The 25,474-nt window shown below is 39.0% G+C and overlaps 1 protein-coding gene across 4 annotated transcripts in view; it reads left to right on the top strand.

Moving 5' to 3' along the window:
• LOC120861156 (protein bicaudal D homolog 1) overlaps window positions 1–25,474 on the top strand; it is a 252,396-nt gene that overhangs the window by 87,735 nt on the left and 139,187 nt on the right. For all 4 annotated transcript variants that reach the window (XM_040236802.1, XM_040236803.1, XM_040236804.1 and 1 more), the window contains exon 2: window positions 23,622–23,834. In XM_040236802.1, coding sequence (XP_040092736.1) covers window positions 23,622–23,834 — 213 coding nt within the window. The remainder of the gene's footprint in view (window positions 1–23,621; window positions 23,835–25,474) is intronic.

Here is a 25,474-nt window from a genome sequence, read left to right on the forward strand (position 1 = left end):
TGTAGTTGGGTACATTGCCACCCCAAATAACATCAGCATTTCTTACTATGGAAGAGAGAAGAGTACATTTTGTATAGGTAGCTCACAGGCCCTTCTACAATTGCAAACTAGGGCAGAGATCATTTGATGATGATTTTGCTCTAGTTTAGCCTAAACAAGCTCATATCTTTCTCTGCTTAAGCTACTTCAGCATTTCTTAACTTCCTATAAGTTCATAGCAAAAGTTTCATGTTATTTTATTAATGCTTCTTATTATATTCCTTAAGTCTAACCTCTTGCTGCAGTTCTGCTATACACAGTATGGGACAGTTGATGCACCAGCTCTGGGATGGGACAATTCACTGGACTTTGAATCCTGGCCAGGCCACTTACCAGCTTGTGACTTTGGCAAGTTAGATGCAAAATAGGAAATAATGTTATTTGTTATCATAAATAATGCTTTTTAGGCTGAATCAGTTTTTAATTGATTTTTTTATTGAAGTATAGTTGACTTGGAATGTTGTGTTAGTTTCTGCTGTACAGTAGTGATTCAGTTATACATATATATACATTCTTTTTCATATTCTTTTCTATTATGGTTTACTGTAGGATACTGAATATAGTTCTATGTGCTATATAGTATGATCTTGTTGTTTATCCATCCTATATACAATAGTTTGAATCTGCTAACCCCAAATTCATAATCTGTCTCTACCCATCACTTTGGCAACCACAAACCTGTTCTCTATGCCTGTGAGTCTGTTTCTGTTTTGCAGAAATGTCCATTGATGTCTTATTTTATATTCCATGTGTAAGGGATATCATATGGTATTTGTCTTTCTCTTTCTGACTTTATTACTTAGTATGATAATCTCTAGGTCCATCCATGTTGCTGCAAATGACATTATTTTCTTCTTGTTATTGTTTAGTATTCCATTGTGTGTATATGTATATATATACCACATCTTCTTTATCAGTTCATCTGTTGATGGACATTTGGGTTGTTTCCATGTCCTGGCTATTGTAAATAGTGCTGCTGTGAACACTGAAGTGCATGTATCTTTTTGAATTATAGTTTTGTCTGGATATATGCCAAGGAGTGGGATTGCTAGATCATATAGTAACTCTATTTTTAGTTTTTTGAAGAACCTCTATACTGATTTCCAGTTTATTGGCTGTTGGATAAATTGGATGGCTGTTCCCATTTATATTCTCACCGAAAGTATAGAAGGGTTCCCTTTTCTCCACACCCTCTCCAGCATTTGTTACTCATAGACTTTTTAACAATGGCCATTCTGACCAGAGTTTGATAGTACCTCACTGCAGCATTGATTTGCATTTCTCTAATAATTAGTGATGTTGAGCATCTTTTCATGTGCTTTGTGGCCATCTGTATGTTTACTTTGAAGAAATGTCTGTGTAAACCTTCTGCCTATTTTTAATTGTGTTGATATTTTTTGTTATCGAGTTGTATGAGCTGTTTGTATATTTGGAAATTCAGTCCTTGTCAGTCTCATTATTTGCAAATGTTTTCTCCCAGTCTGTAGGTTGACTTTTCAGTTTTTTTATGGTTTCCTTTGCTGTACAAAAACTTATATGTTTGATTTGGTCCCAGAAAAACAGATTTACCTATATTTTATACATGTTTTGTTCAAAAAAACAGAATTTATAAGAAAAGTTGAATAATTTCTGGTTATTATACTCCTAAAATGTGTACATTTAAGTTTTGCTTCTGAACAGACATATTCTGCTTAGCAGTCTCTTTTGAGATTACTTGTTATTTTTCCTTTTTTTTCCTACTGCCTTAGGAGATTGACCTCAGAAAACATTGATCTGATTTACATTAGAGAATGTTTTGCCTGCATGTTCTCTTCTCATAGTTTTGTGGTATCATGTCTTATATTTAAAGTCTTTAATAAACTGAGGCAATTTTAAAACCTTCAACTGAAAGATCACATTGCTTCTTGTGGGGAGAAGACACACGTAAAGCATATGTTTCATTCACTTTGTTAACCAGTAAGTCCTAAGTGCCCACGTACAGAGTAAAGAAAACATGTCTGAGAAACGTTTTTCTTTTCTTGCTGCTGCTAAGTTACTTCAGTCGTGTCCAACTCTTGCAACCCTACGGACGATAGCCTGCCAGGCTCCGTTGTCCAATGGATTCTCCAGGCAAGAATACTGCAGTGGGTTGCCATTTCCTCCTCCAGAGGATCTTCCCAATCCAGGGATCAAACCTGCATCTCTAGCATGTCCTGCATTGACAGGTGGGTTCCTTACCCCTCGTGCCACCTGATAAAAAGGCCCTTCCATCCAGGTTGGAGACAGTTTCTTAAATTATGTATTTTTCTAGTCTTGGTTGCAGGTTGAGATTAGAAATAAAGGTCACTTGATCTATTCTTTTACATTCCTAGTCACAACTAAATTATAAGAAAATTCAGTTCATACTGATAACTCCAGGTCAATACTGCTTTTTGCAAGATCAGAAATGTTCCCTCATTCTTCTTTAGGTTTCAAAAAAGCCTACTGTATTTATTCTCCTGGAATAGTGTCAAATAACCCTTTTCCTGAGTGAAGACCTTCCTTCTATAGTTCTTTCTCCTGAAACAAAGCTTTCCTTTTCTGAGCCCTGAACTGAAATAATTTCCTTGGGGAATCCCTCTTATTTAGAGGGATTATAGTGAGGTCACTGCCTGAGCTGATTTCAGTTCATTTTCTTGAGCTGAATTGTATGAATGGCTTCACATGATATCTTCTAAAGGGATAAACTTGCATATAAATAAAACCACCAAATTTCTTCATACAGTGTAATGAGCTCTTGACATTTCAGACATTTTGTGCATAAATAGCATGCTGCTGCTGCTGCTAGCATAGGCACTCAAAAATGTTTGCTGGAAGGAAGGGTGGTAGAAACGAAGAAAAGAAGGGAGGAAAAGTTAGCAGAAAAATTTTTTTTCCACTGGAGATAGATATGATTTTTTAATTGGGAAAAGGAATATGAAATTTATTATTGTTATACTTGTGAACCCAGAATATAATTTATGATGGCTTAGGAAGTAATTGCCTTTTATCTACATTTAAATGCAAAGACACAGGAAAACAATTTACCTATTTTTTATACATATTTTGTTCAAAAAACAGAATCTATAAGAAAAATTGAAGAATTTCTTTCTGGATTATTTTTCTCATAAAATGTGAACGTTTGAGTTTTGCTTCTGGGCAGACATATTCTGCTTAGCAGTCTCTTTTGACATTGCTGGCTGAGCACATATATTTTTCCTTATGCTGAATTAATGTCTCTGTAGTTTGACTAGTAGCTATTGTAGAAAGAGACTAGGTTCTAACCTATCCAAAGGCGGTGAAATGAACTATCAGAAATAACATCGATCAGAAACAACAATTAGGGTACAGTGGTCGTCCCATACTTTTGATCCCAAGATTTCTTATAGTTTATCTCATTCTAGCAACAAAAAGAAAAACTAGAAACCTCAGGAGAGCTAAGGGAGTCAGAACATTTGGGACTGCTGGCCTGGGCAAATATAGTCTTTTTGGTAGAGCCAAGTACTCAAGGGTAGAAGACCAGATCCTAGTTTGAGGCCCAAACCCCGATAAGTCAGAAGTGTTCAGGATATCTAGGGGACTGGTAAGCAATGGTTGTCTAAGATTTCAAGGTCCTCAATTTGCCTGTATTGTAAGGATGGGGATACAAGCGGTAAATTTTCTGATTTTTGTATTAACTATATTTTAAAATACTTATATATATCACCTCTTTGTTGTTCAGTCACTTAGTCGTGTCTTTCGACCCCCTGGGCTGAAGCACACCAGATTTCCCTGTCCTTCACCATCTCCCAGAGCTTCCTCAAACTCATGTCCCTTGAGTCAGTGATGCCATCCAACCATCTTGTCCTCTGTTATCCCTTCTCCTCCTGCCTTTAATCTTCGGGCATTAGGGTCTTTTCTAATGAGTTGGCTCTTTGTATCAGGTGGCCAAACTATTGGAGCTTCAGCATCAGTACTTCCAATGAATATTCAGGATTGCTTTCCTTTAGGATTCACTGGTTTGATCTCCTTGCAGTCCAAGGGACTATCAAGAGTCTTCTCCAACAGCACAGTTCAAAAGCATCAACTCAGCGTTCTTAATGGTACAACTCTCGCATCCATACATGACTCCTGGAAAAACCATAGCTTTGATTATCCAAACCTTTGTTGGCAAAGTGATGTCTCTGCTTTTAACATGCTGTCTAGGTTTGTCATAGCTTTTTTCCCAAGGAGCAAGTGTCTTTTAATTTCATTGCTGCAGTCACCATCTGCAGTAATTTTGGAGCCCAAGAAAATGAAGTCTTTCTCTGTTTCCATTGTTTCCCCATCTATTTGCCATGAAGTGGTAAGACCGGATGCCATGGTCTTCATTTTTTGAATGTTGAGTTTTAAGCCAGTTTCTTACTCTCTTTCACTTTTTTTAAGAGTCTTTTCAGTCCCTCTTCACTTTCTGCTATAAGGGTGGTATCATCTGCATATCTGAGGCTATTGATATTTCTCCCGGCGATCTTGATTCCAGCTTGTGCTTCATCCAGCCTGGCATTTCCCATGATGTACTCTGCATATAAGTAAAATAAGCAGAGTGACAAAATACAGCCTTGACGTACTTCTTTCCCAGTTTGACCCAGTCCTTTGTTCCCTGTCTGGTTCTAACTGTTACTTCTTGACCTGCATACAGGTTTCTGAGGGGGCAGGTAAGGTGGTCTGATATTCCCATCTCTTTAAGAATTTTCCGGTTTGTAGTGATCCACACAGTCAAAGGCTTTGGCATAGTCAATGAAGCAGAAGTAGATAGTCTTTTGGAATTCTCTTGCTTTTTCTATGATCAAATAGATGTTGGCAGTTTGATCTCTGGTTCCTGTGCCTTTTCTAAATCCAGTTTGTACATCTGGAAGTTCTCAGTTCGTGTACTGCTGAAGCCTAACTTGGAGAATTTTGAGCATTAATTTGTTAGTGTGTGAGATGAGTACAATTTGCGGTAGTCTGAACATTCTTTGGCACTGTCTTTCTTTGGGATTGGAATGAAAACTGACCTTTTCCAGTCCTGTGACCACTGCTGAGTTTTCCAAATTTGCTGGCATATTGAGTGCAGCACTTTCACAGCACCATCTTTTAGGATTTGAGATAGCTCAGCTGGAATTCCATCACCTCCACTAGCTTTGTTTGTAGTGATGCTTCCTAAGGCCCACTTGACTTTGCGCTCCAGGATGTCTGGTTCTAGGTGTGTGATCACACTACCATGGTTATCTGGGTCATTAAGATCTCTTTTGTATAGTTCTTTGTATTCTTTCCACCTCTTCTTAATAATCTGCTTAGGTCCATACACTTCTGTCCTTCATTGTGTCCATCTTTGCATGAAATGTTCTCTTGTTATCTCTAATTTTCTTGAAGAGATCTCTAGTCTTTCCCATCCAATTGTTTTCCTCTATGTCTTTGCATTGATCATATAGGAAGTGATCATTATATCACTTACATAAAGGGAAAACCCCTGGGTTTTATGTATTCACTGACTAAATTTCAATGTGTCAGTGGAGTCAATGTGGATTCACTCCTTTTCTAGGAAACATGTTGTTCTCATTGCCATTAGTGTACTTTAGAAGAGACATCCAGTTTGATGGAGATATTTCAAGGTTTAAATAACTTAATGATAAAGTTTAGTTGGTACAATCTACCCCTTCTTCTTTTGAACACATATATTCATAGCACCCATCATGGCAAATAGATGGAGAAACAATGGAAACAGTGATGGACTTTATTTTCTTGGGCTCCAAAATCACTGCAGGTGGTCACTATAGCCATGAAATTAAAAGGCGCCTGCTCCTTGGAAGAAAAGCTATGAAAAACCTAGATAACATATTAAAAACCAGAGACATTACTTTGCCAACAAAGGTCTGAGTAGTTAAAGCCATGTGTTTCCAGAAGTCATTTATGGATGTGAGAGTTGTACCATAAAGAAGGCTGAGCACCAAAGAATTGATGCTTTTGAAGTGGGGTGTTGGAGAAGCCTCTTGAGAGTCCCTTGGATTGCAAGGAGATCAAATCAATCGATCCTAAAGTAACTCAACCCTGAATATTCACTGGAAGTACTGATGCTAAAGCTCCAGTATGTTGGCCACATGATGTGAAGAGCTGACTCATTGGAAAAGACCCTGATGCTGGGAAAGATAGAAGGCAGGAAGAGAATGGGACAACAGAGGGTGAGATGGTTGGATGGTATCACCAACTCAATGGACATGAGTTTGAGCAAGCTCCTCCAGATGGTGAAGGACAGAGAAGTCTAGCTTGCTGAACTACTTGGGGTTGCAAAGAGTCAGACATGATTGAATGACAGAATAACAACAGCAACATTCAATGCACCTTTATCTGCAAAGCCAACACTGAAACAAGTGTTCAACAGAATAGTGTTTCCAAATGGAATACTACTCAGCAGTAAAAAGTAACAACCTACTTATTTACATGAACATATGAATCAGTCTAAAATACATTTAAAGCAAACGAAGTCTTTCACATACATATACAGGACACACAGTATGATTTTATTTAGATGGAATTCTAGGACAGGTAAGACTAGAGTGAAAAATTCTGAACAGTGTGGATGGTGCATGACTAGGAAGGAATAGGAGAGAGTTTTTTCTGGGGTTATGGTAACCTCTCAACAGGGGTTCAAATTTTGCAGGTGTATACATTTGTCAAAACTCAGAATTGTCCTGTTTAAGATTTGTGTTTTTCATTGAATATAAATGTCACCTCAATAAAAGAACAATGAATAAACTTTGAACTCTAGTTAATGGATGTGCATGCTGAAATGTTTGCAGATAAAGGATACTGAAGTCTGCAACAGATGCATCAAAAAAATAAGATGGTTTAAAGTATGAAGAGTGTGATGGAAATGATAGAAATTAGGTGTGATATACAGAGTGGAGTTCATGCCACAATTCTTTCTACTTGTCTGTATGTTTGAATTATTTTATACTGAAAATGCTGGCAAGGAAAAAAGTTGATGAGCCTTTCCTCAGGAAACACAGTATTGTACTTTTCAAAAGCTCTTTCCTAAAGTAAATGGGATATTGTAATATTGCAGATGAGAAAACAGAGGTACCATATAAACCCTAAAGTCAGTTCAGTTCAGTTCAGTCGCTCAGTCATGTCCGACTCTGCAACCTCATGAATCGCAGCATGCCAGGCCTCCCTGTCCATCACCAACTCCCGGAGTTCCCTCAAACTTATGTCCATTGAGCCGGTGATGCCATCCAGCCATCTCATGCTCTGTCATCCCCTCGTTCTCTTGGACTCAATCTTTCCCAGCATCAGCATCTTTTCCAGTGAGTCATTCTTCACATCAGGTGGACAGAGTAGTGGAGCTTCAGCTTCAACATCAGTCCTTCCAATGAATATTTTGGATTTATTTCCTTTAAGATTGACTGGTTTGATCTCTTTTCTGTCCAAGGGACCCTTAAGAGTCTTCTCCTGCACCACAGTTCTAAAGCCTCCATTCTTCAGCAGCAGCCTTCATTATGGTCCAACTCTTACATCCATACATGACTACTGGAAAAACCATAGTTTTGCTATATGGACCTTTGTTGGCAAAGTGATGTCTCTGCTTTTGAATATGCTGTCTGGGTTTGTCATAGCTTTCCTTCCAAGGAGCAAGCATCTTTTAATTTCGTGGCTGCAGTCATTGTCCAAAGTGATTTGGGGGCCCAAGAAAATAGCCTGTCACTCTTCCACTGTTTCCCTATCTATTTGCCTTGAAATAATGGGAAGGGATGCCATGATCTTAGTTTTTTGAATGTTGAGTTTGAAGCCAGCTTTTTCACTCTCCTCTTTTTCCTTCATCAAGAGGCTCTTTAGTTCCTCCACTTTTCTTCCATTACAGGGGTATCATCTGCATATCTGGGACTATTGATATTTCTTCCAGCAATCTTGCTTCTAGCTTGTGATTCATCCAGCCTGGCATTTTGCATAATGTACTCTGCATAGAAGTTTTATAAGCAGAAATATAGAATAGCTTTTTGACTTTGGCAGATGTAAAGTTATTAAATGAGATGGAAAAAGTGCTAGCCAGAAAGCAAGATTGGTCATTGGACTACTTTAAAATCAAGGGTATTACTTCATTAAAAGATATCACTAAAAAGAGCTGGGAGAGGTGGAAACCATGAACTGTCAGAAAGTATTTGACACCCATGTAACCGAAAAGTGATAAAGATACAGGAAACTGTCCTTCAGACAATGATTTCATCAAAAGATGCTGCGATATGGGTGAAAAATCAAGCCATAAATTCTGGGGAGAGATATTTGTTTTGCATATGGCTGACAAATCATTAAAGATGGTAAAAAGCACTCTGTTGAAAATTGGAAAAAGCCTTGAATAGAAATTACACAGAAGTGGAAATGTGAATGGTCAATAAAATATGAAATACTTTATACTAAATACTAAGTACTTTAGTTTCATTAGAAATTAGGAGAAGGAAATGGCAACCCACTCCAGTACTCTTGCCTGGAAAATCCCATGGACAATGGAGCCTGGTGGGCTACTGTCCATGGGGCCACAAAGAGTCAGACACGACTGAGCGACTTCAATTTCACTTCACTTTCAAATTAAAACCGCCAGATGTCACACTATGTCACACTCCCCAGAGCAGGAAAAACATTAAAGTCGAAATGTCAACAGTAAGAACATGGAACAACAGGAACTCTTAGACGCTGGTGGCACTGTGAATCAGGGCAGCCACTTCCTAACAACCCTGCAGTCTTGTTAGGAAGAGTTGAAGCTGTGTATGATCTAGCTCCTGGCCCACACTCTAGAATAGTGATTCTCAACCCTTATGTTAGAATCGAAAAACACTGTTTTTCAGTCACTAGTCATGTCCAACTCTTTGCGACCCCATGTACTGCAACATGCCAGGCCTTCACCATCTCTCAGAGCTTGCTCAAACTGATATCCATTGAGTCAGTGATGCCATCCAACCATCTTGTCCTCTGTTGTACCCTTCTGCTCCTGCCTTCAATCTTTCCCAGCATCATGGTCTTTTCTGATCATCAGGGTCAACCCTTGTGTTAGAATCTAAAAATGAGCTGATCAGAAATAGTTTGGCTGGACATTACCCCAGATGTGTAGTTACCAGATTGTGTCTGTAGATGCCCAGGGGCACTACCACAAACTCACAGAGGACTGTGGGGTATCTTACATGTTCGAGAGAATACTGTGACACTCTGCTGGACATTGTATGAACTACTAACTCAAGATGGTTCAGGTCACAGTTTCCTTGTTAGACTTGCTCCATTCTTTTCTACTCTGCAGTATTTTGCAAAACTAGATCTTTCAGTGGTTGCTTAAATAAAAAGCAGATAGGAAAACCATAGGAAAATCACTGTGGAACGGGAAATGAAGATGGCTTAGTCCACTCTGATTCCAGGGTTTGAGAAGTTGTGCAGAGCCAAACAGGTGCACGTATACCATACCTAAGCAATTGTGGTTTTTTAAGAATGAAACTAAAATATTTTTTCTTTCAGTTTTTGCACATTAGTTTTTCAGACAGCTTGTGCATCATTTTGGAGAAGGAAATGGCAACCCACTCCAGTATTCTTGCCTGGGAAATTCCATGGACAGAGGATTCTGGTGGGCTATAGTCCATGGGTTGAAAAGAGTCAGACACGACTGAGCTACTAACACACAGAGTGCCTCATTTGGACACGAAGACTTAGTAAGTTGTTCGGAACTATTTAGTAAATGGACTTGTTTGGTATTTCTTTTGCCCTGGGGTGCCATTAAAAAAAAAGTTTTGAGACACCAAGTGTATCACGAACCAAGAATGTTTGAGAATCTCTATCCCAAATTAGTTAACTGAGAATATTTGGGGTTGGAGTCTGTGTGTCTTTGTTTTTGAAAAACTTCCCAGGTTATTCCAATGGCCCCTAGAACTGAGAAGCACTGCTAGGGAAACTCATACACATGTGGCTGAGGATAACACTATTCAAAGTATATCTGGGGACCAGTGCCGTTTTGGACATGATCTTCTACAGGTCTTTGTCAAGGTCTAGTTTGTATTAATCACATCTTCAGTGAATAACGGTACAGATTTTGTAATCTTTTTTTAATCCCTATGTTACATTTGTTCTGGTTAAACTTATTGAAGTGTAATTTCCTGACTGTTAAATCTAATAATAAAATAATAATAATAAAAAAATGGATAGTTGGACAACATGAACTCACTAATTGCAGCCAAATGGTGCAGCCATTTTGGAAGACAGTTTGGTGGTATTTTACAAAAGTTAACATACTTTTACCATACTATCTACTAATCATAATCCTTGGCTTTCCCCAAAGGAGTTGAATACTTATATCCACATAGAAACCTGCTCACATATGTTTATAGCAGCTTTGTTCATAATTGTCAAAACTTGCAAGCAACCAAGGATGTCCTTCAGTAAGGTGAATGAACAACTAAACTGTGGTACATCCAGACAATGGAATATTTTTCAGTGCTAAAAGTAAATGAGAGGTGAGCCAAGAAAAGACATGGAGGAAACTTAAATGCACATTACTAAATGAAAGAAGCCAATCTGAGAAGACTTCATACCATATGATTCCAAGTATATGACGTTCAGAAAAAGGCAAAATTCTGGGACTAAGTCAGTAGTTGGCAGGAATTGGAGGGTATAGCAGAACAGATAGAGGAAAGAGTTTTTAAGGTAGTGAAACTACTCTGTATGATACTATAATGGTAGGTGTATGTCATTATGGCTGTGTCTGAATCCACAGAATATACACCACCAAGAGTGAACCCTAATGTAAACTGTAGACTTTGGGTGATGATGACGTGTTAGTGTAGGTTCTTCAGTTGTAATGAAAGTAGCTCTCTGGTTGGGGAGGCTATGCGTGTCGGAGGGCAGGGAGTATTTGGGAAATCTCTGTACTTTCCTCTCAATTTTGCTGTGAACCAAAACCACTCTAAAGGAAGTCTTTAAAAAAATCATTGGGGCTTGCATTCTGTGCTTTTCTTCTAATATTTTTCTAGTAATTTATTATTTATATAGTTTTATTAAAGTATAATTGACATACAACAAACTGCACATACTTAAAGCGTACAACTGGATGAATTTTGACATATGTATGAAAGTGAAAGTGAAAGTGAAGTCACTCAGTCATGTCCAACTCTTTGTGACCCCGTGGACTGTAGCCTACCAAGCTCCTCTGTCCATGGGATTCTCCAGGCAAGAATACTGGAGTGGGTTGCCATTTCCTTCTCCAGGGGATCTTCCCAACCCAGGGATCGAACCCGGGTTTCCCACATTGGAGGCAGACTCTTTAACCTCTGAGCCACCAGGGAATGTATACATTTGTGAAACCATCATCACAGACAAGATAATGGATCTATCCATTAGTCTTTAAAATGTTTTGTGTACCATCATAATCCTTCCTTTTTCCTTTCCACACTGCTTCACTGCTTCCTTAAGCTCCGCCAGCTCCCCGCCACCCACACCCCTCTCCAGGGCAACCATTCATCTGCTTTCTGTCACTGTAGATAAGATTTGTCTGACCTCTTTTGCTCAGCATAATTATTTTACAATTCAACCATGTTGCATGTATCAATAGTTCATTCAGTTTAACTTCTGAGGAATATTCCATTTTATGGATATACTGCAATTTCTTTGTTCATTCATCTGTTGGTGGACATTTCAGTTTTTGTCTATTACATATAAAGGTGTACACATTTGTGTACAAATCTATATGGACATCGTTGGGTCATGTCATAGATACATGGTTACAGTAGTACATTTTTATTGTATTTTGCAAAAGTGTTAGTCCCCAATGATTGGAAATAAAACAGTTCCTTCCCAAAATGTATTTTGATAAGTACTAACCAGGGAGATATGCACACGGTTATGACAGCAAAATAACTGGATGCAATGGATCCAATCATCCATTGTTAGGATTAGCAGAAAGGAATATTAAAATGAGGTATATACTTATTCAGAATAATATAACAATGAAAATAGATCAATAATAGCTACATTTATCAAAATGGTTTAATATTAGGAATTGAAAGTTGAGTTTAAAAAGCAAATTGCAAAAGAATGCCTATGGAATGATTCCATTATGCAAATTTTAAAAGAAAATTATATTAAATATTAAGAAGATGTGGCAAGAATACAAAGAAGAACTATACAAAAAAGATCTCAATGACCCAGATAAGCAAGATGGTGTGATCATTCACCTAGACTCAGACATCTTGGAGTGTGAAGTCAAGTGGGCCTTAGAAAGCATCACTACAAACAAAGCTAGTAGAGGTGATGGAATTCCAGTTGAGCTATTTCAAATCCTAAAAGATGGTGCTGTGAAAGTGCTTCACTCAATATGCCAGCAAATTTGGAAAACTCAGCAGTGGTCACAGGACTGGAAAAGGTCAGTTTTCATTCCAATCCTAAAGAAAAGCAATGCCAAAGATTGTTCAAACTACCACAGAACTGCACTCATTTCACATGCTAGCAAAGTAATGTTCAAAATTCTCCAAGCCAGGCTTCAACAGTACATGAACGGAGAACTTCCAGATGTTCAAACTGGATTTAGAAAAGGCAGAGGAACCAGAGGTCAAATTGCCAACATCTATTGGATCATTGAAAAAGCAAGAGAATTCCAGGAAAACGCCTAATTCTGCTTCATTGACTATGCTAAAACCTTTGACTGTGTAGATCACAACAATCTGTGGAAAATTCTTAGAGATGAGAATACCAACCCACCTTACCTGCCTCCAGAGAAACCTGTATGCACGTCCAGAAGCAACAGTTAGAACTGGAGATGGAACAATGGACTGGATCAAAATTGGGAAGGGAGTACATCACTCTGCTTATTTAACTTATATGCAGAGTATATTATGTGAAATGCTGGGCTGGATGAAGCACAAGCTAGAATCAAGATTTCTGGGAGAAATATCAGTAACCTCAGATATGCAGATGACACCATACTTATGGCAGAAAGTGAAGAGGAACTAAAGAGCCTCCTGATGAAAGTGAAAGATGAGAGTGAAAAAGCTGGCTTTAAATTCAACATTCAAAAAACTAGGATCATGGCATCTGGTCCCATCACTTCATGGCAAATAGATGGGGAAATAATGGAAACAGTGAGAGACTTTATTTTCTTGGGCTCCAAAATCACTGCAGATGGTGACTGCAGTCATGAAATTAAAAGACACTTGCTCCTTGGAAGCAAAGCTATGACAAACCTAGACAATATTTTATTTATTTATTTATTTTTATGCAGTGACAATCTTGTTTCTTCCTTGATTTATTGTGGATTAAAGATTAATACAAGTTATATTGTTCATGAACATCTTATTTCAAATCTAACGGACCTCCTAGCATTGGAGTATCCCAAAACTCATTTATATAAACTGATTTACTTATTTTTATTTTTTAAATTAATTTATTTATTTTACTTTACAATATTGTATTGGTTTTGCCATACATTGACTTGAATCCACCATGAGTGTACATGTGTTCCCCATCCTGAACCCCCCCTCCCACCTCCCTCCCCATCCCTTCCCTCTGGGTCATCCCAGTGCACCAGCCCCGAGCACCCTTGTATCATGCATCAAACCTGGACTGGGAGAAAATAATAGCAAACAAAGCAACGGACAAAGAATTAACCTCAAAAATATACAAGCAACTCCTGCAGCTCAATCCCAGAAAAAATAAAAGACCCAATCAAAAAGTGGGCCAAAGAACTAAACAGACATTTCTCCAAAGAAGACATACAGATGGCTAACAAACACATGAAAAGATGCTCAACATCACTCATTATCAGAGAAATGCAAATCAAAACCACAATGAGGTATCATTTCATGCCAGTCAGAATGGCTGCGATCCAAAAGTCTACAAGCAATAAATGCTGGAGAGGGTGTGGAGAAAAGGGAACCCTCATACACTGTTGGTGGGAATGCAAACTAGTACAGGCACTATGGAGAACAGTGTGGAGATTCCTTAAAAAACTGGAAATAGAACTGCCATATGACCCAGCAATCCCACTGCGGGGCATACACACTGAGGAAACCAGAATTGAAAGAGACACGTGTACCCCAGTGTTCACTGCAGCACTGTTTATAATAGCCAGGACATGCAAGCAACCTAGATGTCCATTAGCAGATGAATGGATAAGAAAGCTGTGGTACATATACACAATGGAGTATTACTCAGCCATTAAAAAGAATACATTTGAATCAGTTCTAATGAGATGGATGAAACTGGAGCCTATTATACAGAGTGAAGTAAGCCAGAAAGAAAATCATCAATACAGTATACTAGCACATATATATGGAATTTAGACAGTATTTTTAAAAGCAGAGACATTACTTTGCCAACAAATGTCCATATAGTCACAGCTATGGATTTTCCAGGAGTCACGTATGGATGTGAGAGTTGTATCATACCGAAGGCTAAATGTCAAAGAATTGATGCTTTTTAAGTGGGGTGTTGGAGAAGACTCTTGAGAGTCCCTTGGACAGAAAGGAGATCACACCAGTTAATATAAAGGAAATCAGTCCTGAGTATTCACTGGGAGGACTGATGCTGAAGCTGAAGCTCCAATACTTTGGCCACCTGATGTGAAGAGCTGACTCACTGGAAAAGACCCTGATGCTGGAAAAGATTGAAGGCAGGAGGAGAAGGGGATGACAAGAGAATGAGATGGTTGGATGGCATCACCAATGCAATGGACATGAGATTGAGCAAGCTCCGTGAGATGGTGAAGGACAGGGAAGCCTGGTGTGCTGCAGTCTAAGGGGTCTTAAAGAGTTGGATACGACTGAGCAACTGAACAACAACAGCAATATTAAATTATTTGTTGCTTCCAAATACATAGATATATAGTAAAGTATAAAGAAAAGCAAGAAAATGGTAAATACAAAATAGGGTGTTGCTTCTCTGAAGACAGGTTGGGGTACCGCAGGGTAGATAGGATCAAGGAAGGGTATACAGAAGCTTTTGAGGCTAATGTGTCATAATCTATTTCCTATGATCCACATAGTCAAATGCTTTGGTGTAGTTAAGAAGAAGAGGTAGATGTTTCTCTGGAACTCTCTTGCTTTTTTGATGATCCAACAGATGTTGGCAATTTGATCTCTGGTTCCTCTGCCTTTTCTAAAACCAACTTGAACATCCAGAAGGTCATGGTTCATGTACTGTTGAAGCCTGGCTTGGGAAATTTTGAGCATGACTTTGCTAGTATGTGAGATGAGTGCAACTGTGTGGTAGTTTGAACATTCTTTGGCATTGCCTTTCTTTGCGATTGGAATGTAAACTGACCTTTTCCAGTCCTGTGACCACTGCTGAGTTTTCCAAATTTGCTGGCATATTGCGTGAAGCACTTTCACAGCACCATCTTTTAGGATTTGAAATAGCTCAACTGGAATTCCATCACCTCTACTAGCTTTGTTTATAGTGATGCTTGCTAAGGCCCGCTTGACTTCACATTCCAAGATGTCTGGCTCTTGATGAGTGATCACACTATGGTGGTTATCTGAGTCATGAAAATCTTTTTTGTACAGTTCTTTTGTGTATTCTTGCCACCTCTTCTTAATATACTCTGCTTCTGTTGGCTCCGAACCATTTCTGTCTTTTATTGTGCCTGTCTTTGCATGAAATGTTCCCCTGTTATGTCTAATTGTCTTGAAGAGAGCTCTAGTCTTTCCAATTCTGTTGTTTTCCTCTATTTCTTTGCATTGATCACTGAGGAAGGCTTTCTTATCTCTCCTTGCTATTCTTTGGAACTCTGCATTCAGATGGGTATATCTTCCCTTTTCTTCTTTGCCTTTGGCTTCTCTTCTTTTCTCAGCTCTTGTAAATCCTCCTCAGACAACTATTTTGCCTTTTTGCATTTCTTTTTCTTGGGGATGGTCTTGCTCCCTGCCTCCTGTACAATGTCAAGAGCCTCTATCCATAGTTCTTCAGGCACTGTCTACCAGACCTAATCCCTTGAATCTATTAATCACTTCCACTGTCTAACCTTAAGGGATTTGATTTAGGTCATACATGAATGAAATTAAAAGACGCTTACTCTTTGGAAGAAAAGTTATGACCAACCTAGACAGCATATTAAAAAAAAGAGACATTACTTTGCTGACAAAGGCCCATCTAGCCAAGGCTATGGTTTTTCCAGTAGTCATGTACGGATGTGAGAGTTGGACTGTAAAGAAAGCTGAGTACTGAAGAACTGATGCTTTTGAACTGTGGTGTTGGAAAAGACTCTTGAGAGTCCCTTGGACTGCAAGGAGATCCAACCAGTCCATCCTAAAGGAAATCAGTCTTGAATATTCATTGGAAGGACTGATGCTGAAGCTGAACCTCCAATACTTTGGCCACCTGATGCGAAGAACTGACTTATTTGAAAAGACCTGATGCTGGGAAAGATTGAAGGCGGGAGAAGAGGGGGATGACAGAGGATGAGATAGTTGGATGACATCACCGACTCAATGGACATGAATTCGAGTAAACTCTAGGAGTTGGTGATGGACAGGGAAGCCTGGCGTGCTGCAGTCCATGGAGTCTCAAAGAGTAGGAACACGACTGAGTGACTGAACTGAACTGATCTGAGTGGTATACTGGTTTTCCCTACCTTTTTCAATTTAAGTCTGAATTTGGCAACAAGGAATTCATGATCTGAGCCACAGCCAGCTCTGGGTCTTGTCTTTTGTTGAGTGTATAGAGCTTCTCCATCTTTGCCTACAAAAAATATAATCAATCTGATCTCAGTATTGATCATCTAGTGATGTCAATGTGTAGACTCATCTCTTGTGTTGTGGAAGAGGATGTTTGCTATGACCAGTGTGTTGGAAGAGGGTGTTTGCTATGACCAGTGCGTTCTCTGTACAAAACTCTATTACCCTTGCCCTGCTTCATTTTGTACTCCAAGGCCAAATTTGCTTGTTATTCCAGGTATCTCTTGACTTCCTTACTTTTTCATTAGAGTCCCCTGTGATGAATGGGATATCTTTTTTGGGTGCTGGTACTATAAGGTCTTGTAGGTCTTCATAGAATGACTCATCTTCAGATTCAGCATTACTGCTTGGGGCATAGACTTGGATTACTGTGATCTAACATGGGTTGAGTGAGTGAAGTCGCTAAGTCGTGACTGACTCTTTGCGACCCATCCATGGTATTCTCCAGGTAAGAATATTGGAGTGGGTTGCTATTTCCTTCTCCAAAATGGGTTAGAGTACATAAAATTAAAAACTTATTTCTTCGGTCATATTGCCACATTTCAAGAGCTCTTTTGCCACACGTGGACAGTGGTTACTATATTGGACAACACAGATATATCATTGATGGAAGTTCTATTTCGCAGTGCTGTTTTATGCTCTTACCCTGGATTTCATTTTCTTTTTAAATTTTTCTAGCATTATACCACACACTTATTGATTTATTTGTGTTCCAAAATTCTGAGAGAGATGGGAATACCAGACCACCTGACCTGCCTCTTGAGAAATCTGTATGCAGGTCAGGAAGCAACAGTTAGAACTGGACATGGAACAACAGACTGGTTCCAAATAGGAAAAGGAGTACCTCAAGGCTGTATATTGTCACCCTGCTTATTTAACTTCTATGCAGAGTACATCATGAGAAATGCTGGACTGGAAGAAAGACAAGCTGGAATCAAGATTGCTGGGAGAAATATCAATCACCTCAGATATGCAGATGACACCACCCTTATGGCAGAAAGTGAAGAGGAACTAAAAAGCCTCTTGATGAAGGTGAAAGTGGAGGGTGAAAAAGTAGGCTTAAAGCTCAACATTGAGAAAACAAAGATCATGGCATCGGGTCCCATCACTTCATGGGAAATCGATGGGGAAACAGTGGAAACAGTATCAGACTTTATTTTTGGGGCTCCAAAATCACTGCAGATGGTGACTGCAACCATGAAATTAAAAGACTCTTACTCCTTGGAAGAAAAGTTATGACCAACCTAGATAGCATATTCAAAAGCAGAGACATTACTTTACCAACAAAGGTCCGTCTAGTCAAGGCTATGGTTTTTCCTGTGGTCATGTATGGATGTGAGAGTTGGATGGTGAAGAAGGCTGAGCGCCGAAGAATTGATGCTTTTGAACTGTGGTGTTGGAGAAGACTCTTGAGAGTCCCTTTGACTGCAAGGAGATCCAACCAGTCCATTCTGAAGGAGATCAACCTGGGATTTCTTTGGAAGGAATGATGCCGAAGCTGAAGCTCCAGTACTTTGGACACCTCATGCGAAGAGTTGACTCATTGGAAAAGACTTTGATGCTGGGAGGGATTGGGGGCAGGAGGAGAAGGGGACAACAGAGGATGAGATGGCTGGATGGCATCACTGACTGGATGGACGTGAGTCTGAGTGAACTCCAGGAGTTGGTGATGGACAGGGAGGCCTGGCGTGCTGCGATTCATGGGGTCGCAAAGAGTCGGACACGACTGAGTGACTGAACTGAACTGAGAATTCTCCTCATAGCAGAGATTTTTTTTCTAAAATATTGCTGAATCCTCAGTGTCTCAAGCAATGCTTGTTTATAGTTATCTGTAAATGTTTAGTGAACAAACAAATGTATGAACAAGTTTTAGCATTTCAAGTAAAAATATTTTGTCTAATGTCCTTCAATAACCTAGTATACCATTTTGTCACAATTTTTAAGATGAAAGAATGAAAATCCTGTGACCAAGGATCATATTTGAGAGATAATATGATATTATTAAATATACTAGCTGAACTTTGTCTTTCATATTATGAAAGACAAGAAGCATGAAAATTCCACTTTATAGTTAACATATTGTCTTGAATATGAAGGTAGAAAATACCAGTTTTCTTTGGATTAAGACGTCATGTGAGTAGAATAAGAAAGCAAGGTATAGTTATTATATAGCTAAATGGATTTAAACTGCCCTACAGTTGAAATCAACTGATACACTGCAATGCACTATATTAAAGGTGATAATTGTGGAATTATAGCTACACATATGATGAGAAATCCTAGTACATTCTAAAATTGTATAGAAATGTCAGTTTATCTCAAATGAATTTCAGATAAAGATCATCCATGAAATGACTGCAGTGCCTAAAAAGAATTTGCTATCTGAACAAAATATAACTGGAAACATGACTGCCCTAGGTTTGCCTATAAATAGCAAAGCTAGTTTTGTGATTTCTGCCAAGCATGCAGCTTCAATAGTCTTATAAGAGATTACTTCTCTTCTCTTGGGTCCAACTTTGTCAGGAATTACTTGGAATGGTGGTGGAGGAGGGAGATACCTGGCAGAGCTACACAGGCCTGGTAAATCAGCTTCAACAATTAGCCTCATGATAGTTGTCAGCTGGCTGTCATGGCCAGTTCCAGTTACCAATAGTTAGGAATTGGGTAAAATAGTATTTTCTCCTTCATTGTCCTTTAATGCAGATTTTTCTGAGTCGTGTTAGTTCTCAAAGAATTTGCAAATGTAGATGATGGAACATCTGTAGCCTGTGCTGGATTGGTGTTATTTTTATATTTCAAGTTAAAAAAAAAATTTACACCATAATAAATGTTCTTGGATAACCTTCCATACTTAGACTGGTTTTAAATCAGGCCTAGTGAAAGTGCACATTCCTCATGAAAATGCTCAGTTAAAGTTTCTGAGCTGTAATAAATATGAGTTAAGGATTCATCAAAGATGAACTTGTCAAAAATGAATTCATCAATTTGTATTTTCAGTTTCAGTTCTTGACTGTATTTTGAAGATCTGTTCTGTGTATATGACTGAAATGTTTTATTTCCTTTGGTGCTGGATCCAGAGTACACTTGCTGTTAAGATCTTAGGGGTCAATTTAGCCACCAAGGGAGCATTGCCTGTTTGCTGAGAATAATGTGAGAAGCATAGATTGCCTTAATCTATTGATTTTACTCGGGCAGAGTTAAGAAAATGGCCTGTGGAAGTTTTCTGTTACATAGAAGTTTTCTGTTACATAGTAGTTGTGAAAAAGAGGCAGGCTGAGGTGCTTGACACAGCGTTCACGCTAATTTTAAATTTTACTAGTACTTAAGTATATTATAGTCAGGCTTCACTGGTGGCTCAGTGATAAAGAATCCAGCTGACAATGGAGAAGACCCAGGTTCGATCCGTCAGTCGGGAAGATCTACTGGAGAAGAAAATGGCAATCCACTCTAGTACTCTTGCCTGGAAAATCCCATGGACAGAGGAGCCTGGTGGGGTGTAGTCCATGGGGGTGGCAAAAGAGTTGGGCATGACTTAGTAACTAAACTAAGAAGAAGATATAGTGAAGGTTCCTTTGCCAGGGTGAGGGTCTACTGAAGATGTCCCCAGGTCACCATGGAGAGATGTGCTGCCAGATATCTTTCCAAAGGCTTTTTAATGAGTAATGAATTCAGAATTGCTCTCACAGAATCTGAACATTACCAATGGAAAAGCAAGGTCAGTGGCACCTGCAAAGTTAATTTTCATCTCTTCATAAGTCTATATGCTTATTATCACATGTAGATTCTTGGCTACTCCAATAAAGTATGTCTTTCTGTCCTGAGACAGAAGAAGCCAAACACCAAGAGTATCCTTCTCTGTTAATTCCAGCCTTATTTCTTCATGATCTGTACACAGTCCAGAAGCATCATTTAATAGCATTTGAAATTTTAAAATGTGTATGTGTGTGTGTGTGTGTGTGTGTGTGTGTGCTGAGTCGCTTCAGTCATGCGTGGCTCTTTGCAACCCCTTGGGCTGTAACTCGCCATGCTTCTCTGTCCATGGAATTCTCCAGGCAATAATACTGCAGTGGGTAGCCATGCCCTTCTCTAGGGGATCTTCCCAGCCCAGGGACTGAACCTGGAGGCAGATATTTTACCGTCTGAGCTACCCTAATGTAACCAGAGTACAACTATGGAGACCAGAAATTGAGATTGCTACATATTATTAGCCAATATTAAGAGTGTATTCTGATTTTGCCAAATGTCCTACTAATATCTTTTTTTCAGGGCAGGCTCCAATCCAGACTCCTCTACTGCATTTAATTGTTATGTTTCCTTAGTCTCATCTTGTCTGGAGAAGTCTTTCTCTCTTTTTCCTAACCTTAATACTTTTGAAGGGTCCTGGCCAATTACTTTGTAGAATGTTTCCATTTTGATTTGCTTCATGCTTTCTTGTGGTAAAAACTGGCTTATGCATTTTTGGCAAGAATATCACAGAAATGACCCTGTGCCCACCTCATGTGTTGATTAGAGGGTACACAATGTCAGGATGTCTTGTTGCTGCTGAACTAAGTTTTGGTCACTTAGTTAAGATCTACTGGGTTACTCCATTACAAAGTTACTGCTTTTCCCAGTGGAATTAATAAATATCTTGGGAGAAAATGCTTTAGGACTATGCAAATATCCTGTTTCTTATCATATTTTTTGCCTATTATTTTATATTCCATGTATTTCATTGATAATCTTTACCTGCAATAATTATTACTTGGTATATGCCAAGTAATGCTGATGTATCTTATTTCTGTTAGAATTAAATTATTAGAATTCTACTGTGAAGAAAAGCTGTTTCTTCTTCCCTTATTTATTCAGTTATTACATCAATGTAGACTCATGAATATTGATTTTGTTCTATGGATTATAATTCACTACTGTAACTATTTTGTTCCCCCCAATTATCCCAGATTTGGCCATTTGGGAGCCTCTTTAGTTAGACTCTTGTGTCCTTTGACATATCCACATCATTTTTTAAAAGCATTTTGTTACTCTTTGGACCCACAGCTTTTACCAAGTTCTTTTTGCTCCAGCGAGGGACTCAGTCATTTCTTCAAAGAGCCCTAGTTCTTTTAATTGAGGATTGATATTTAGAAACAAAATTTGGCTGCAAGGTTTGCTGACAGAGCTAGAAAATCTGTGTACACAACCACACACAAGCACCTTTGTCTCTCCATCTATTGAACTACTTCCCTATTAAAGACTATCCTGATACTTCTAATTACAACTTAATACCACTAGTTTCCTTCTACCTTTCTTTATTTGTAATGCCTTTCTCCAGCAGGGAGAAATTTGACTTTCATTATCCATAATATGTTTACTTATTTCCTCAAACCTACTATACACGTAAAGAAGTTTTAGAATTGTGCCTCTATAATCCCCGTGAGAAACAAATTTACTAAATACACTATAGTGTTTGGGTACAATTCGTTTTGTCTTTAGCTTTACAATGTATAGCAAAAATACCAATTTCCAAAATTACTCAGGTTAGATCTTTTTTCTCAACTCCTTTCAATGTAGTCATGTTGTTCATTTGTAGTACAACTGGGTCCATTTGTTACTATTTGTGTTTCATTGGGTCCCTGGTCACATAGAGGTTGATCCTAATTATTATTTATTTGGGAGGTACATGAAACATTATAGAGTAGAGGCATTACTTTGCTAACAAAGGTCCATATAGTTAAAGCTATCATTTTTCCAGTAGTCATGTATGGATGTGAGAGTTGCACCATAAAGAAAGCTGAGCACCAAAGAATTAATGCTTTTGAACTGTGCTTTAGAGAAGACTCTTGGGAGTCCCTTGGACTGCAAGGAGATCCAACCAGTCAATCCTAAAGGAAATCAATCTTGAGTATTCATTGGAAGGACTGATGCTGAAGCTGAAGCCCCAATACTTTGGCCACCTGATGCAAAGAGCTGACTCACAGGAAAAGACCCTGATGCTGGGAAAGAAGGCAGGATGAGAAGGGGATGACAGGACAAGATGGTTGGATGGCATCATCGACTCAATGGACATGAGTTTGAACAAACTCTGGGAGATAGTGAAGGACAGGGAAGCCTGGCGTGCTGCAGTCCATGGGGTCACAAAGAGTCGACACAACTGAGGGACTGAACAACAAAATGTGAAACTATATGCTGTAGTGCTAAGAGTCAGAATGATATGATAAGAGAATCTCAAAAAGTGTCACTCCTATGAAATGTGACCTGTTGTATAGCATTTCATTCCCTCATTCTTTCTACCCCGTTCCCACTCACCAACTGTAGCTTATCAATTTCGTTAATTTCTAGTTTTTTTTAATTTCTTTGTACATAGATATGTTTTCTTATATATTGATCGCATTTTAGTGTCTTTTTGTGGTACCAGAAGTTTGAATGCTGTTTGGTAGTTTTCTCTCTTAAAGGTATTGTTTGTAATTGCTATATTCTTACCACTAATGTATTAGAAAGCTAATGAAACTATCATGTTCTTTCTCGAAAATTATTTTGGGGATGTTTTTTCTAGACTGAAAATTAGAATATGAATTTTTATGGTCTCATTAGTGCTTAGCTGTCTATTCCTTGATAGGATTTGTCTAAAAAATGGTAACATAAAACAAGCAGTAATGTTTTTTCACGTTTTAGCACATTATATCTATATTTTAGCAAAATATTTAAAGTTTTTCTTTCTCCTTATTAAATTGAATCATTTCAAATGTCAGTGAGAGCTGCTAGCCTGTTACATGAACCGTGTAGTTTTTGCTTCTGAAAGTCTTGTTGAATAGCTTTTCTTGTACACCCAGCAAAATGAATCATGTTCCCAGTTCAGTTGAGTAGTGCAGCGGTGCATTTCATTTTGTGTTCTTTCTCTCTCCAAATCTTCTGCAGGCGTTTGGGCAGTCCTTCTCCATCCACCGTAAGGTGGCTGAGGATGGAGAGACTCGGGAGGAAACGCTTCTGCAGGAGTCGGCATCAAAGGAAGCTTACTATCTGGGGAAGATCTTGGATATGCAGAACGAACTGAAACAGAGCCGGGCTGTGGTCACTAATGTCCAGGCAGAAAATGAGAGGCTCACAGCTGTCGTGCAGGATCTCAAGGAGGTAAACAAATAGCAAACAGATTCCCTGTGGGAGGAGGAAGAGAGGTCCTGCTAGGACAGAGGAGTAAACCTTTCTCACTAAGCAGAGGGGCTGTAGTAAACAAGAAGCACATAATGTCGATGCTAGCAATTTTTTCTGCTTTTTTAGTGAAATGAAAGCTTGTTCTGAGGTGAGCTTTGCTCTCTCTTATCATTCGTTGAGAATTAAAGCCTTTATTTATGGAGTACTTGGGACCTGGTCTTGCTCTTTCTGCAGAGGTGTGTAAAAAATATAGTGACCTTAACACTTCCTTCCCTTTACCTGTTTCAATGCAATGTGGAGAGGAATGGTTGGTTCTTATGCTCAGTGTCAGCACTAATTCAAAATGACAGCGGTGTTAGCACAGGACTCTGCTCACTGAGGGAGAGAGACTGGCAGAGGAGTGTTTTGAGGGAGTCTGAGAGTCTGGCGTTAGAGAACCATAAACTGTTTTGCCGGTTGTAGACAAGCAGCAAATTATAGCGGGTATGAATCAGATTAGGAGCCTTCTTCATTCCCAGGGCCTCCCCTGAACTCACTCTTTCCCTTCAGCTTTGTACTTAGCAGCGTCTCATGCCAGATGGTTTCAGAGTGGCAGAGTCATTCTGTCCTGCGCGGAGGAGGTGATCCTGGGGACAGAAATAACCAAAAGCAGCTTCATCCACTACCCTTTTAGGAGTAGTTTTGAAAACTTCATATTAAATTGTTCACTCCATTTTTCGATTAAGAAAGCTGTAGAAGAGGTGCAGGTATCCTCTAATTCCTACACCAGTGCAGTGGAGGTTAATGAACAAATGCTGGGTACACTACCAAGTAGGCTCATTAACCGAGCATAATAATAGAAAAACATTGGATGAAAAAATTATTTGATACTGTGAAAAGGATCCAAAGCAACCCACTGATACCCTTTTCTTGAAATTAGGGGAGTATTACAAGTAAAGTTTTATTATTATGAGATATAAGTTGCCCAAAATTTACTTAAATTTAATCAATAATTTACATTAGCCTGCGTCTATATTACAATGAAGTCAGTGAATATTGACAGTAAAGCATCTGCTTCACCTAGTTTGTTGCCTTTAGGCATGCCCAAATATAGCAGTATGACTCTGGAGACAAAGAAAGGAGCCAACCAAGGGGAATGAAGTGTTGGGTACTGAGAAGAACATGAGAGTCTTCAGGACACTCGGCCTCACTTTCCTAAATGATTGTTAAAAACAAAGCCCATCTCCAGTTCTTCATTTGTCGCATCTGTATGTGCTGGGTTTTCATCATCACTTACTTATCCTTTGGAGTACCAAACCTCCTCCTCCAAGCGGACTCAAGGTGCCATAAGCTACCTTCCTGGATTAAGCAAAACCCCAAACATCCACAGGCAGGGCCCTCAGCCACCATGAACAGCAGGCTCACATAGCAGGTTGGCAGGGGGGCTGTGACATGGGCAACCTGTGCCTTGGGTACCCATGTGCAGGTGGTTTGTATAGAAGGACTGAAACCAATGAGTTGGGTGGTTTTGGTTGCCAGTTGGATGGATCTTCTGAAAGCTGCACACCCCATCTTGTGTGTGGCAGTTGCAGCTGAGGAAAGAATAGCAAAGGTTGAGGAAAGGGTATCCATAGGTGTTT

The sequence above is a fragment of the Oryx dammah genome, unplaced genomic scaffold (assembly GCF_014754425.2).
Source record: "Oryx dammah isolate SB20612 unplaced genomic scaffold, SCBI_Odam_1.1 HiC_scaffold_11229, whole genome shotgun sequence".
NCBI classification, from domain to species: Eukaryota; Metazoa; Chordata; class Mammalia; order Artiodactyla; family Bovidae; genus Oryx; species Oryx dammah.